Consider the following 14,535-nt stretch of genomic DNA (forward strand, 5'->3'; position numbering starts at 1 on the left):
TGCCAGGTATTTTTCCTTGGTGGGAGAATGAAATTGGGTGCTTTCAACCTCATTAGGACATTTGAGGAGCTAATTGTATAAATAACTGCTCCAGGATTCAGAAAGTTGACAACTGGAAGAGTGGTGCGCTATTCCCTACATCCCTCAATACTGCATCCAATAATTCTGTAGGCAAAGGATAAGGACAGTGCTGACTTCACACTGTCCTTACCCAGTTAAAGCTGATGTTTGATGTGAAATGACTGAGTTGTCAATAAGATATAACCCTATCCTACTGTCTCCCCTTTATGATGCTTTTAGTGAGAAGTATGGGAACATAAGATATTCATTCGTGGGTAAAAGTAGGAAAACATTGTGCAGTAGATTAAATAGAAGCTGACTGCATTTATAAGTTGTCTTCATGGATTTTGTATTGGTTGGTAGTGATACTCATTACAAGCTTACTGGTTGCTGATTTTGTAGAAGAAAGGGAAGGAGGGAGGGAATTTATGGTGAAAGTGATGGAAAGATACAGAAGTATGGAAGTATGTGGAAGGCATATTAACAGGTATGTTTGGAGATTGCAGCAGAGGCTCATTCTGCTCTGGATTTATTTTTGTATAGTTTTAAATTGCAAATGTACATGATTAGAAAAATATATTTGAATATTTGGAAGTTAGTTGTAAGCCACAGCACGGAATGAAACCTGAATCTCTGTTAGAAATTTTTGGAATAATAATAATAATAATAATAATAATAAAAACACTGTGCTTCAAGTTATTAGCTCAGCTGCTAAATCATGTATTGAAAATATCAAAGATCTGAAATTAAAAGCATTTATGACTCATTTTTGATCTGCAATGATTACCTACAGTACACACATTTGTTCTGAGTGTTGGGTTCATTTGGTCTAGTTTTGAAATTTTACAGTGGGAACAAGATTGTGGTAATTGTTACAACAATACTGATTTTTGCATCATCAAGTTCACTCTGCAACTGTTGTCATGACTTCCTATGAGTTTGAAGATCCTGTCACACTTGTAAAATGTAGGTTATGATGCGCCATACTATCAACTGTGAATAATGAAGTAATATCTTAAATGAAATCATTTGAATATTCAAAATAATTGTTGTCCAATCCTTGTACAAAACACACACGCACGCAAAGGAGAGAACATTTGGCATGCTACTGCAGGAAAACATTTTACAGAGTTACACATTGATCATGGTATCCAAAATAAAACTTTTGAGCTATTTATTACTTGAGTGTTTCTGTACCATTTTCAGTGGCTCCTCAATGTTATCTTCAACTGAAATTTTATTTTCCAGGTATTCTAACATGAGCTACATTGTGGATCAGATGTTTCCACCTCCTCCAGAAGATACAGCTGAAGATTTCTCCAATTTTGTTTATTGGCGAGATCCCATTGCTGAGATAGAACTGGATCCATCACTTGTGTCAGGCCATTCTGCAATATCAGCTAATGAGGCAGGACACAAGAAAGCAGCTGGCACAGCTTAGTTATTATTTATTCATATAAATACCCTCATTTAGATTCTCTGCCACATTGTTCACTTGTTACACAAGTCCTGAATTAAAAAAAATTGCTTTAAAAGAGTGGTAAATGTGTTTGTTGGTAGCAGATGAGCCATTTTATGAAATTAAATACCAGGCTTTGTTTTGTGTGTGTGTGTGTGTGTGTGTGTGTGTGTGTGTGTGTGTGTGTGTAGAAATGTGGTTGACCAGAGAAAGCAGCTTGCATTGAGTAATTTTTAAGTGCAAGCAATTTTTTGACAGTATTTCAGCACTCTTAGATGCAAAACTAAACTGGATCGTAATATTCTGTCCTTTGTACTTGATTTTAGGTGCTAAAATATACATTGTGATTGATTCTCCAGAACAATAGGAGTTCGTTTGCAAATTTACTAAAAAGCCATTAGTTATTTTTTCTTTGTGCCCCTATTGTGAAAAAAAAGGTGAAACACAAGGTTCCATGAAATGCCTTAGACTGTTTCTGTTGTATTTGATGATGAATTAAAGTTTTTTTTTTCAAATTTGGCAAAGGAGCTTGCACCTAAGTGTAACACCCATTGTTATGAGAGGCTACAGCACATTACATCAGCTTAAATAATTTGACCCAAACTGATATGGTTTTCTACTGATGTTTTCGTAGAAAGGTTAGGTAGCTATATGTTGTGAGTCATGCTTCTTTTTTTCCCTATTCTCGAGGAGAATTTTGTGATATATGATTAAGTTCAGAATGATTCCTATTGACCTTATAGTAATTTTTGTACATAGTACCTTATCAATATTTTTTTAGGTCATAAATTTTGAGTTTTTTCTGAAACATGTTTGATCTCTCTTAACTCCATTCCAGATTATATAGGTCTGGTGTCAAGTATCTGTTGCATAAAAAATGAGTTTGTAACTTCGTTTAAATGTAGAAATAGAAAGTTTATATATGTTGCACTGTTCGTATGACTGTTCATTGACAGTGTATTTATTTACACTTCTTGAGCACTAATACAAAGACTGAGTAATGTACAAACTAGCGCTTCACCAGACCTCTTTTGTTAGCGCAAGTAATTTAAATTTAGTCAACACACCATATAGTACAATATTTTGTATTTGTTTTATTGTGTTTTCCTTCGTTGTATGAAGGTTTGTGCTATTTGTACCATTTATGTAACACTCCTTGTGTACTGAATTACAATACCTGTCTTTTCTGACAGCATCTATTAGTTCAGCTTTAGTGATTGTAATTTGTTTTTCTTTTTTCTGTTTCAAATGCCATGACATTTTGTTAAGTCCAGAGCACAATACACCAAATAAAGTTTCAATAAAAGATTTGTGATGATATAAAACAATTTTCAATTATATTTCAGTACTGGATGTTATTTTGCCAGTGTCATACAAACAAGTGAATGACTCAGTCAAGTGGAGAAATAAATTACATACTGTAAGCTTTCTCTATTCATTCACAAATTGTTGCCTGAATCCTCTCATGGATGGAGCCTTCAGGGATGTGGATCAAGCCAAATTAGACATTAACTGGCGGAAGCAGCTGCTGAAGGCTGCTTCTGTCAAGTATGTAATAACCAATTACAACTAATTCTGAAATATTCATCAAGATTATAGTGAGAAATATATCTATATTTCTTCATTAATACAAGCACTGCCTGATGAACAAGTGGAGCACCCAGAAGGCCTGCTCAAATGACAATGTAATATTGTACTGACCATTGGTAATGATCAGTCACAACTCTCTGTGATGGGTAGAACAGCCACCATGGTCCATTAATGATATGTTAGTGTCATCAGGCACGGTAGGTAATGTAAGGGGCGTGAGTAGCGAGATGTCGAGTGATCACCAGTAGTCACAGAAATGCCGCATGCTCCACATGCAACAGTGGTACCAGCACCTGACAAGAGTTTGAAAGGGGCCTCATTATTGGTGCCCATTTTGCCAGCTGATTAAATCATTTTGTGGAGCTTTCAGATATGATAGTGATCTGATGTTTGACTATGTGGGACCAGCCCCCAGAGCTACACCATTTCCAAACCAGGAAAAACTTTATAGTAGCGGGCCCCCCTTTGAGCGTTTGAGGTAGGATGACAAAAATGAAAAAAAAAAAAATAGATATTTAAAAAAAAAGTTCATTTTGTTATGCATATCTTACTGAAGAGTTTGTTGTATAAAACGTTTGTTTGGGGAAATGTAAGAGATGTTATTTAGTCTTAAGCGTGCCAAGGTGAAGTCCCACACCTCTTCACACAGCATTGTTCTGTTGTATGCCATTGTATTTCACTCCGTAGAGTTCAAGAGTGTGTATTTTGTAATGGAAGCCATCAAACATATATTCAGGACAGTGGAAATTGAAATGTTCTGTGGTGCCTCTCCTGCTCCCAGTCAGCCTGTTTGACATCCTACCCCCCCCTAATTTTTTTTTTGAAATTTTTAGAAAAAAAAACCCTAAAGTTACACTAGATGGGACTATTTGTAATGGGAGAATAACATCACTTGGGAAAATTCGCACTCTTTATTGCCTATTAGCTAATAACTTTCTCTTTTGTGTGACATAAAATTAAATGTAGGAAACATAAAACCAGTACAGATTTCTTCTATCCTTAAGTCCCAGCATGTTTTCTCTATAACCTTGCTACAGCTTCGCATGACATGCATTCCTTTCGGCGAAAGAATCCATTACCTCATCAAAGTTCGTAAAGCATTTTGCTACATGAATAGTAATCAGGTTGGATGTAATTACATCTATTTTGTGACTGTCTGCTAGATAAAATGAAATAGGTCTTTCTAATGCTCCAGCAATTGTAACACAAGCCAAATAAGCGATAGTCTTTTGGCACAAATGGTCATTTTTACCTATCCCATTTACATAAATAACATGACAGAATGTCACGAAGTGCCAGTACCAAATGCGTACTAGGCGTATTGCAAGCAAATAGTTTTATGTTAGGAAATAGTTTCACATTTGATTCATATGCACCAGTATCTCAAGCACGAGATTCAAAAGTAGCAGTACAAAATTTTTATATATTTAGAATCATCATATTCCTCCATACAATTTGTGTGATGTCCTCCTTTCTTCTCCTTCCCTGTTATAATAATCTATCTTATCACTAATGCTGTAACTATTCCTGCCATTGTCAAAACTTATTCTCTGGTTAAATTCAATAATCATGTGAGAATCAGTGATTCAGTTATCCCGTGTTTATTCTCCAGTTAGGCATTGTTACATGTTGTACATGTTTTCTGCACATTCTGAGAATAGAACTTAACGTGACTGCTAACTGGGGACTGTACAACTGGCCATTCATTAGTAGTGTAGTGGTCTGGCAAAAATGTTATGCTGAAATTTCATTTTCTTGGATACACCAAGAAGATTATGTAATCCTTCTTACCTGTTATTCCTATTAGTTATTTATTTCTACTCAGGTAGTCTGAATCTACGGGTTTCACTAATGATTATAACAACACTGATCATTCTCTCACCCAGTCAACCAACAAAACAAACAGCAATTGGCGTTCACCTGTTTGGGTTTATTCAGCTCAGCTCGTATGGGCCTGTCTCTTTGTGTGTGGGAAGATTTTTTATTTCTAGATCTGAAGGGGATTCCCCTGGCAGACACATCGTGTACACTATGCATCCATTAAAAAATCAACTTAATGATTCATTCAGAAGTCAACTTAGAATGTATCCAAAGATGTTCAAAATCGTGTCAGTAATTGATAGAGCAACGTGCGCTGGATGGTAGGCACTTTGTGAAACAAGATTTATTTTCTTGAAGAATATTCATTTGGCAGTACCTGTATCCCCCCCCAAACCCCTTGATTTACTAATAATAAAGAAATATTAAATAATATAATAAATATATTTTATACAATTATGTAAATTAAAGTAATATGTTATTAATATAAAATTAAGTTTATATTAAGTTAACTTAAATATTTATTATTTAAATAATCTAATTATAGATAATTCTTTAATTATATTATTATAATTAATATAATTATTTATATTAATATAATATTTTATATTTAAAGTTAATAATTTTATTTATTATATCCAATTATTATAATATTTAATATTAAATTACATATTATTATATATAATATAATAACCTATTTTAAGCTAAAAACATAAGTAGCCATAATCCTAGGTAAATGAATGTATTAAAATAATCAATAATAATAAAATAAACTTATAAGTATTTAAATTTAATTTTATATATATATATATATATATATATATATATATATATATATATATATACAAACAAAGATGATGTGACTTACCAAACGAAAGCGCTGGCACATCGATAGACACACAAACATACACACAAAATTCAAGCTTTCGCAACAAACTGTTGCCTCATCAGGAAAGAGGGAAGGAGAGGGAAAGACGAAAGGATGTGGGTTTTAAGGGAGAGGGTAAGGAGTCATTCCAATCCCGGGAGCGGAAAGACTTACCTTAGGGGGAAAAAAGGACGGGTATACACTCGCGCGCGCGCACACACACACATATCCATTCACACATATACAGACACAAGCAGACATATGTCTGCTTGTGTCTGTACATGTGTGGATGGATATGTGTGTGTGTCTGCTTGTGTCTGTATATGTGTGGATGGATATGTGTGTGTGTGCGAGTGTATACCCGCCCTTTTTCCCCCTAAGGTAAGTCTTTCCGCTCCCGGGATTGGAATGACTCCTTACTCTCTCCCTTAAAACCCACATCCTTTCGTCTTTCCCTCTCCTTCCCTCTTTCCTGATGAGGCAACAGTTTGTTGCGAAAGCTTGAATTTTGTGTGTATGTTTGTGTTTGTGTGTGTGTCTATCGACGTGCCAGCGCTTTCGTTTGGTAAGTCACATCATCTTTGTTTTTAGATATATTTTTCCCATGTGGAATGTTTCCCTCTATTAATATATATAGACGTATCAATCCTCTCCTTTTTAATGACCAACAACTCTACAAAACTTCTCTTCCTATCAACATTAATGATAGGAATGATCCAGTCCATTTCATCAAATTCCTGATTTGGAGTTTGAATAGGGCTTGAGATCAACTTACTTTCATTTATTCTGCTCCTAACAAGAAATAAAAATATAATAATAAATGAGTCATCAATTAAATATTTTATTGTCCAAGCAATAGCATCGACAATACTATTACTTTCAATTTTTTTGATTCAAATAAAGTATTCAATAGGATGGGAAACAGAATTTATTCCATCAATAATAATCAGATCTAGATTATTATTAAAGATTGGGGCTGCACCTTTTCATTTCTGATTTCCAGAAGTAATAGGAGCTTCGAGATGAAATAACTGTCTAACATTAATAACATGACAGAAAATTGCTCCAATAATGGTATTATCATATTGTATTCAACTAAGAACTTTCATTTGAACAATTATCATTTTAAGAATCATTATTGGAGCAATAGGGAGTTTAAATCAAACATCTCTATGTCAACTTCTAGCATATTCTTCAACTAGACATTTAGGGTGATTAATTAGATCCCTAACAGTCAGAGAAAACATCTGAGAACTATATTTTATTATTTACTCACTACTAAGATTAATTATGATATTATTTAAGCAAATAAATCTATTTTTCATGAACCAAATTTATTCAGCCAGAAATATAAAAACTGAAATTAAATTCATAATATTCTTATCTCTCCTATCTCTAGGTGGTTTACCACCATTTCTTGGATCCCTACCAAAATGAATTGTTATACAATCATTAATAGAAAACAACATAACAGCTATTATAACTATTATGGTCGTACTAACTACAATTACACTTTATTATTACATACGTATTAGATTCTCAGCCTTAATTATATCATACACAGAAAATTCATGATCTATAAAGATAAAGTCTCAAAAATCAAGAATTATTCTTCCTATAACAGTAATAATTTCAACAATAGGGTTGATCTCAACATCAACTCTAATCTCATTATACTAAGGACTTCAGTTAATTAAACTCATAACCTTCAAAGTTATAATTAAAAGAATAATCTTTTAGGCCTTAGTAAAATTTTACACCTCTAGAATTGCAGTCTAGAATCATAATTGAATATAAGACCAAAATATGGTAAGGGAGAAAGTATCTCATAAGTAGATTTACAGTTTACCACCTAAAATTCAGCCATATTACCGCAAAAATGATTATTTTCAACAAACCATAAGGACATTGGTACTTTATACTTCCTATTTGGAGCATGCGCAGGAATAGTAGGAACATCAATAAGAATACTTATTCGTGCTGAACTTGGTCAACCAGGGTCTTTAATTGGAGATGATCAGATTTATAATGTCATTATTACAGCCCACGCATTTGTAATAATTTTCTTTATAGTAATATCTATTATAATTGGTGGATTTGGTAATTGACTTGTACCATAATGATTGGTGCACCAGATATAGCATTCTCACGAATAAATAATATAAGTTTTTGATTATTACCTTCATTAACTGTTCTTCTTACATCTTCTATAGTAGATAACGGTGCTGGTACAGGATGAACAGTTTACCCTACTCTAGCAGGAGCTATTGCACACGGAGGTGCATCTGTAGATCTAGCTACTTTCTCACTCCACTTAACAGGTGTATCACCCATTCTTGGTGCAGTAAACTTCATTACAACAGCAATTAATATATGATCAGAACGTATAACTTCAGATCAAACACCTTTATTTGTTTTATCTGTAGCTATTACAGCCCTTTTTCTCCTTCTTTCACTTCCAATTTTAGCAGGAGCTATTACCACACTATTAACAGATCGAAATTTAAATACATCATTCTTTGACCCTGCAGGAGGAGGAGACCGAATTTTACACCAACACCTATTCTGATTCTTTGGGCACCCAGAAGTTTACATTCTAATTCTACCCGAATTTGGTATTATTTCACACATCGTATGTCAAGAAAGAGGAAAAATCGAATCATTCGGAACATTAGGTATAATTTACGCCATACTATCGATTGGACTAATAGGATTTATTGTATGAGCACATCATATATTTACAGTAGGAATGGATGTTGACACACGGGCATACTTCACATCAGCAACAACAATTATTGCTGTACCTACAGGAATTAAGGTATTCAGATGACTAGCTACACTATATGGAACTAAATTCAAGTTCAATCCACCATTATTATGAGCTCTAGGATTTATTTTCCTATTCACAATTGGTGGATTGACAGGATTAGTACTAGCAAATTCATTACTTGATATTGTATTACATGATACATATTATGTAGTAGCCCACTTCCATTATGTATTATCTATAGGAGCAGTATTCGCAATTATAGGAGGTGTTATTCAATGATATCCACTATTTACAGGATTAACCATAAACAATACATGATTAAAAATCCAATTCACAATTATATTTATTGGAGTAAACTTAACATTCTTCCCTCAACACTTCTTAGGGTTAGCAGGAATACCATGACGATATTCAGACTACCCAGACGCATATACATCATGAAATGTAGTATCAAGAATTGGATCTACAATTTCTATTGTAGGAATTATTATATTCATTGTAATTATATGAGAAAGAATGGTTACAAACCGAGCAATTATATTTAGAGCTAATATAAGAAGATCAACAGAATGGCTACAAAATAACCTGCCTGCAGAACACAGTTACTCAGAATTACCATTAATTTCTAGATTCTAATATGGCAGATTAGTGCAGTAGATTTCAGCTCTACAAATAAAGGTTTGACCTTTTATTAGAAAGTATTATAAATGACAACATGATCAAATTTATCCCTTCAAGATGGAGCTTCACCATTAATGGAGCAACTATCATTCTTTCATGATCATACTATGGTCGTATTACTATTAATTACAGTAAATGTAGGTTATGCCCTAAGTTATATATTATTTATTGCCTATACAAACCGAAACATACTTCATGGACATTTAATTGAAACAATCTGAACAGCATTACCAGCAATTACCCTAATTTTTATTGCTTTACCATCATTACGACTATTATTCTTACTTGATGATTCAGTAGACGCAATAATTACAATCAAAACCATTGGACGACAATGATACTGAAGATATGAATATTCAGACTCTATAGACGTAGAATTTGACACTTATATAACACCAGAACAAGATCTAGAAAATGATGGATTCCGACTTCTAGACGTAGATAACCGAACAATTCTCCCAATAAATACAGAAGTACGAGTATTAACAAGAGCATCAGATGTTCTACACTCATGAGCAGTTCCTGCATTAGGAGTTAAAATTGATGCAACACCAGGTTGACTAAATCAAGGAACATTTACAATAAACCGACCTGGGTTATTCTTCGGACAATGCTCAGAAATCAGTGGAGCAAACCACAGATTTATACCAATTGTAATTGAAAGAACTTCAGTAAATTTATTTATCAAGTGATTATCTAAGATAATCTAAGGAGTTAGTTAAATAAATAACATTAGAGTGTCAATCTAAAATAACTAAACAATTAGTACACCTCGAAACATCAGAAGACAAAGTAAGTAATGGTCTCTTAAACCAAACAATAGTAAATTAACGACTACTTCTGATGGGGAAATTAAATCTAAATCCCTCAAATATCTCCTCTCATATGATTCTCCCTATTCATTATATTTTCAGCTACCCTAATCCTATTTAATCAAATAAACTTTTTCTCATTTGAACCTAATGTTAATAAAAGAGCAGAAAAAAGAATAATTGAGATAAAAAACTTAAATTGAAAATGATAACAAACTTATTCTCAACATTTGATCCATCAACTAACATTTTCAATTTATCATTAAATTGAACTAAAATATTTTTAGGACTGTTATTAATCCCATCAATGTTCTGACTTACACCATCACGAATTAATATTATCTGAAATAAACTAAACCTAACCTTACACAACGAATTCAAAACACTACTAGGACCAAAATCATTTAATGGAACAACATTCATCTTTATCTCAATTTTTATTATAATACTATTTAATAATTTCATAGGATTATTTCCTTACATTTTTACTAGAACAAGACATTTAGCATCAACATTTGCAATCGCCCTACCTATATGATTAAAATTCATATTATTTGGATGAATTAATCATACTAATCATATGTTTACACATCTTGTTCCACAAGGAACACCACCTGCATTAATGTCATTCATAGTATTAATTGAAACAATTAAAAATGCCATCGACCTGGTACACTAGCAGTACGACTAGCAGCAAATACAATTGCAGGATATTTACTATTAACCTTACTAGGAAATACAGGACCATCTATAGCAATAAACCTAATCTCACTACTAATTATTGGACAAATACTTCTATTAATTCTAGAATCAGCAGTGGCAATAATTCAAGCTTATATTTTCTCAATTCTAAGAACTCTATATTCTAGTGAAGTATACTAACCTATGTTAGCAACTCACTCAAATCACCCATTCCACTTAGTAGACTATAGACCTTGACCACTAACAGGAGCAATTGGAGCAATAGTCCTAGTATCAGGATTAGCAAAATGATTTCACCTATTCAACATCAACTTATTTATAATTCAATTGGGAATTACCTTACTAACAATAATTCAATGATGACAAGATGTAGTTCGAGAAGGAACATATCAAGGACTACATAAAGGGTTTGTATCAATTGGATTACGATGAGGAATAATCCTATTTATTGCATCATAAGTATTATTCTTCGTTTCATTCTTCTGAGCCTTCTTCAGAAGAAGACTAGCACCAACAATTGAACTAGGAATATTATGACCTCCAATAGGAATTCAACCATTTAATCCTATACAAATTCCAGTACTTAATTCAGCTATTCTTCTAGCCTCAGGAGTAACTGTAGCATGAGCACATCATAGTTTAATAGAATCTAACCATACTCAAGCATTACAAGGACTATTTTTTATAGTATTATTAGGACTATATTTCACAATACTTCAAGCATACGAATATTGAGAAGCACCTTTTACTACTGCAGATGCAGTTTATGGATCAACATTCTTTGTTGCAACAGGGTTCCATGGTCTCCACGTAATTATTGGAACAATCTTCTTAACAACATGTCTACTTCGACACTCAATAAATCAATTCTCGCCAAGACACCACTTTGGATTTGAAGCAGCAGCATGGTACTGACACTTCGTAGACGTAGTATGATTATTCTTATACATCTCTATTTATTGATGAGGTAGATAATTGTTTTTCTAGTATAAATAGTACATTTGACTTCCAATCAGAAAGCTTGATATACATCAAGAAAAACAATCCTAATTCTATCTACAAGAGTTTTTATTAGATTTATTATTCCAATAATTGTTATAATCCTTGCAACAACATTATCAAAGAAATTAATCAATGATCGACAAAAAAGATCCCCATTTGGATGTGGTTTTGATCCAAAAAGATCAGCACGAATACCATTCTCTCTACGATTTTTCCTAATCGCAGTAATTTTTTTAATTTTCGATGTAGAAATTGCACTAATTCTTCAAACTGTAATTATTTTCAAAACCTCAGACATTATAATCTGAACATTGTCAACAATATTTTTTATTCTAGTCCTATTAGGAAGACTATACCATGAATGAAATCAAGGAGCCTTACAATGAGCAGAATAAAGGATTGTAGTTAACTGTAACATTTGGGTTGCATTCAAAAAGTATTGATATAATCAATCATCTTAAATAGAATAAGAAGCGAAATATTGCAGTCAGTTTTGACCTGGAAGATTGGTAAATAAAATACCCTTATTCTCATTAACTGAAGCCAAAAAGAGGCGTATTACTGTTAATAATATAATTGAACTATAAAATTCCAATTAAGGAAATGTAAAGCGAACATGAAAGCTGCTAACTTTTTATGTTAGCGGTTAAACTCCGTTAACATTTTCACTGTAAAAATAATATATCTATATTTATAAATACCTAAAAGTATAAATACTTCCTTAACATCTTCAGGGTCACGCTCTAATTATAAGCTATTTAAGTACATGAAAAATAATATCACTAAAATAAATATTCAAAAAATAAAAGTTAAAAGATAAATCTTAAAATTAGAATCATATCAAACCTGAATATATCTAATTAAATAAATAAATAGTCTATATAAACCTTGACCACCAAATAATTCACCTCAACCATAATCAAATGATTTAGATGAATAATAACCTAACTTTAAAGGAATATATCTAACAAACTTAGTTGAAAGAAAAGGTATAAACCATATAGAACCAGCAAATCTAACAAAAGAAATCATACTTAAAGAAAATAAATCATGAGAAAAATCAAACTTAGAAATAAGGTAACCCAAATAAGCACCTAAAACAACTTTAAATAATAAGGCAAAGCAATCACATGAGGAATAGGAAAAATTAACCAAGACAAAAGACTACCACCAAAAACAGCAACAAACAATAAACCAATTACACCAAACGAAATATAATAACCCTTATCATCAAAAGAAAATCTAGAATAAAAATTATTATCCCCAGATATTGAATAATAAAATAAACGAAACGAATAAGAAGCAGTTAAACAAGTAGAAAAAAATAAAGAAAAAATTAAACAATTAATTCATCTTAAACAAACCATTTCAAGAATTAAGTCCTTTGAATAAAAACCTGGCAAAAAAGGTATACCACACAAAGACAAACTAGAGACATTAAAACAAACAGAAATTAAAGGTATAAAATTAACAATTGAGCCCATAAAACGAATAACCTGAGAATCCTTTAAATTATGAATTATTGAACCTTCACACATAAATAATAACGCCTTAAATAAAGCATGAGCTAATAAATGAAAAAATGCAAGTTTTGGATGACCTATAGCCAAAGAAAAGGGAATTTGAGCTCTCTTAGTTCTAGCTGCTAAAACAATTAATATAGTAATAAGCTTTATTTCAAAAGAGTTAGAAATAAAATCATAATAATAAATATAATTCCAACCATCAAAATTCAATATTCAAGCAATAGAAATTAAAATAGCAACATCACCAATACGATTAGAAAGTGCAGTTAATATACCAGCACTATAAGATTTCACATTTTGGTAATAAATAACTAAACAATAAGAAACCAAACCTAAACCATCTCATCCTAATAAAATTCTAATCAAATTAGGACTAATAATTAAAAACCCTATAGAAAGAATAAATATTAAAACAATAATAATAAAATGATTTATATTCTTTTTGCCCAATATATAATCCTCTCCATAATAAATAACTAAAGAAGAAATATATATAACAAAAGATATAAAAATAAGAGACATTCAATCCAAGATTAATGTTATAACAACCGTAGAACCATTTAAATTAAAAAGTTCCCACTCAACAAAAACTCTATAAGCAATTATTAAATAATAAATACCTAAAATAAAAGTTATAGTTCTAGAAAAGAATAAAGAAAAAAACTCAAAGAACAAATAGAAAATAAATTCATGGCCTAAGATGAAAAACTTCATATCATTGATTCCACAAAACAATATTTCTAATTAAAATACTTAACCAAATTAAACAAAGAAATATTCACCCTTTAAACAAAGAATATTTAAAGCAATCAATGTAAAAGTAAAAGATGATATTCACGAAAATAACCAAGAGAACAAGTATAAACCCCAGAATAATAATTACCATGCTGAGAGTAAGAATATATATATAAAGTATAAACATCTTTAAAAAAAGATAACAAAATTAAAGCAAAAAATATAAAAGAAGATCAAGACATAATTGTATTTAATAATCTAAGTTCACCTACTAAATTTAATGAGGAGGGAGCAGCTATATTTGAGGATCTCAAAAGGAATCACCATAGAGCCATTCTAGGTATTAAATTAATTATACTCTTGTTAATTAATAATCTCCGTCTACCTAAACGTTCATAAATAATATTAGATAAACAAAACAATCCAGAAGAACATAAACCATGACCAACCATTAAGGAAAGAGAACCTATACAACCTCAACAATTTATAGTTATCAATCCACCAATAACCAT

The 14,535-nt window shown here is 31.8% G+C and overlaps 1 protein-coding gene across 5 annotated transcripts in view; it reads left to right on the forward strand.

Annotated features, from left to right (window-relative positions):
* LOC124798904 (phosphatidate phosphatase LPIN2) overlaps positions 1–2,844 on the forward strand; it is a 320,607-nt gene extending 317,763 nt beyond the window's left edge. For 2 of the 5 annotated variants that reach the window (XM_047262438.1, XM_047262465.1), the window contains one exon: positions 1,309–2,843. In XM_047262438.1, coding sequence (XP_047118394.1) covers positions 1,309–1,501 — 193 coding nt within the window. In that variant the 3' untranslated portion in view covers positions 1,502–2,843. Of the gene's footprint in view, positions 1–1,308 lie in introns of all 5 variants that reach the window. The other 3 variants (XR_007016978.1, XM_047262446.1, XM_047262454.1) reach the window with 3 other exon arrangements.
* Positions 2,845–14,535: the final 11,691 nt, after the last annotated feature.

This window comes from Schistocerca piceifrons, chromosome 1, assembly GCF_021461385.2.
Source record: "Schistocerca piceifrons isolate TAMUIC-IGC-003096 chromosome 1, iqSchPice1.1, whole genome shotgun sequence".
Lineage (NCBI taxonomy): Eukaryota > Metazoa > Arthropoda > Insecta > Orthoptera > Acrididae > Schistocerca > Schistocerca piceifrons.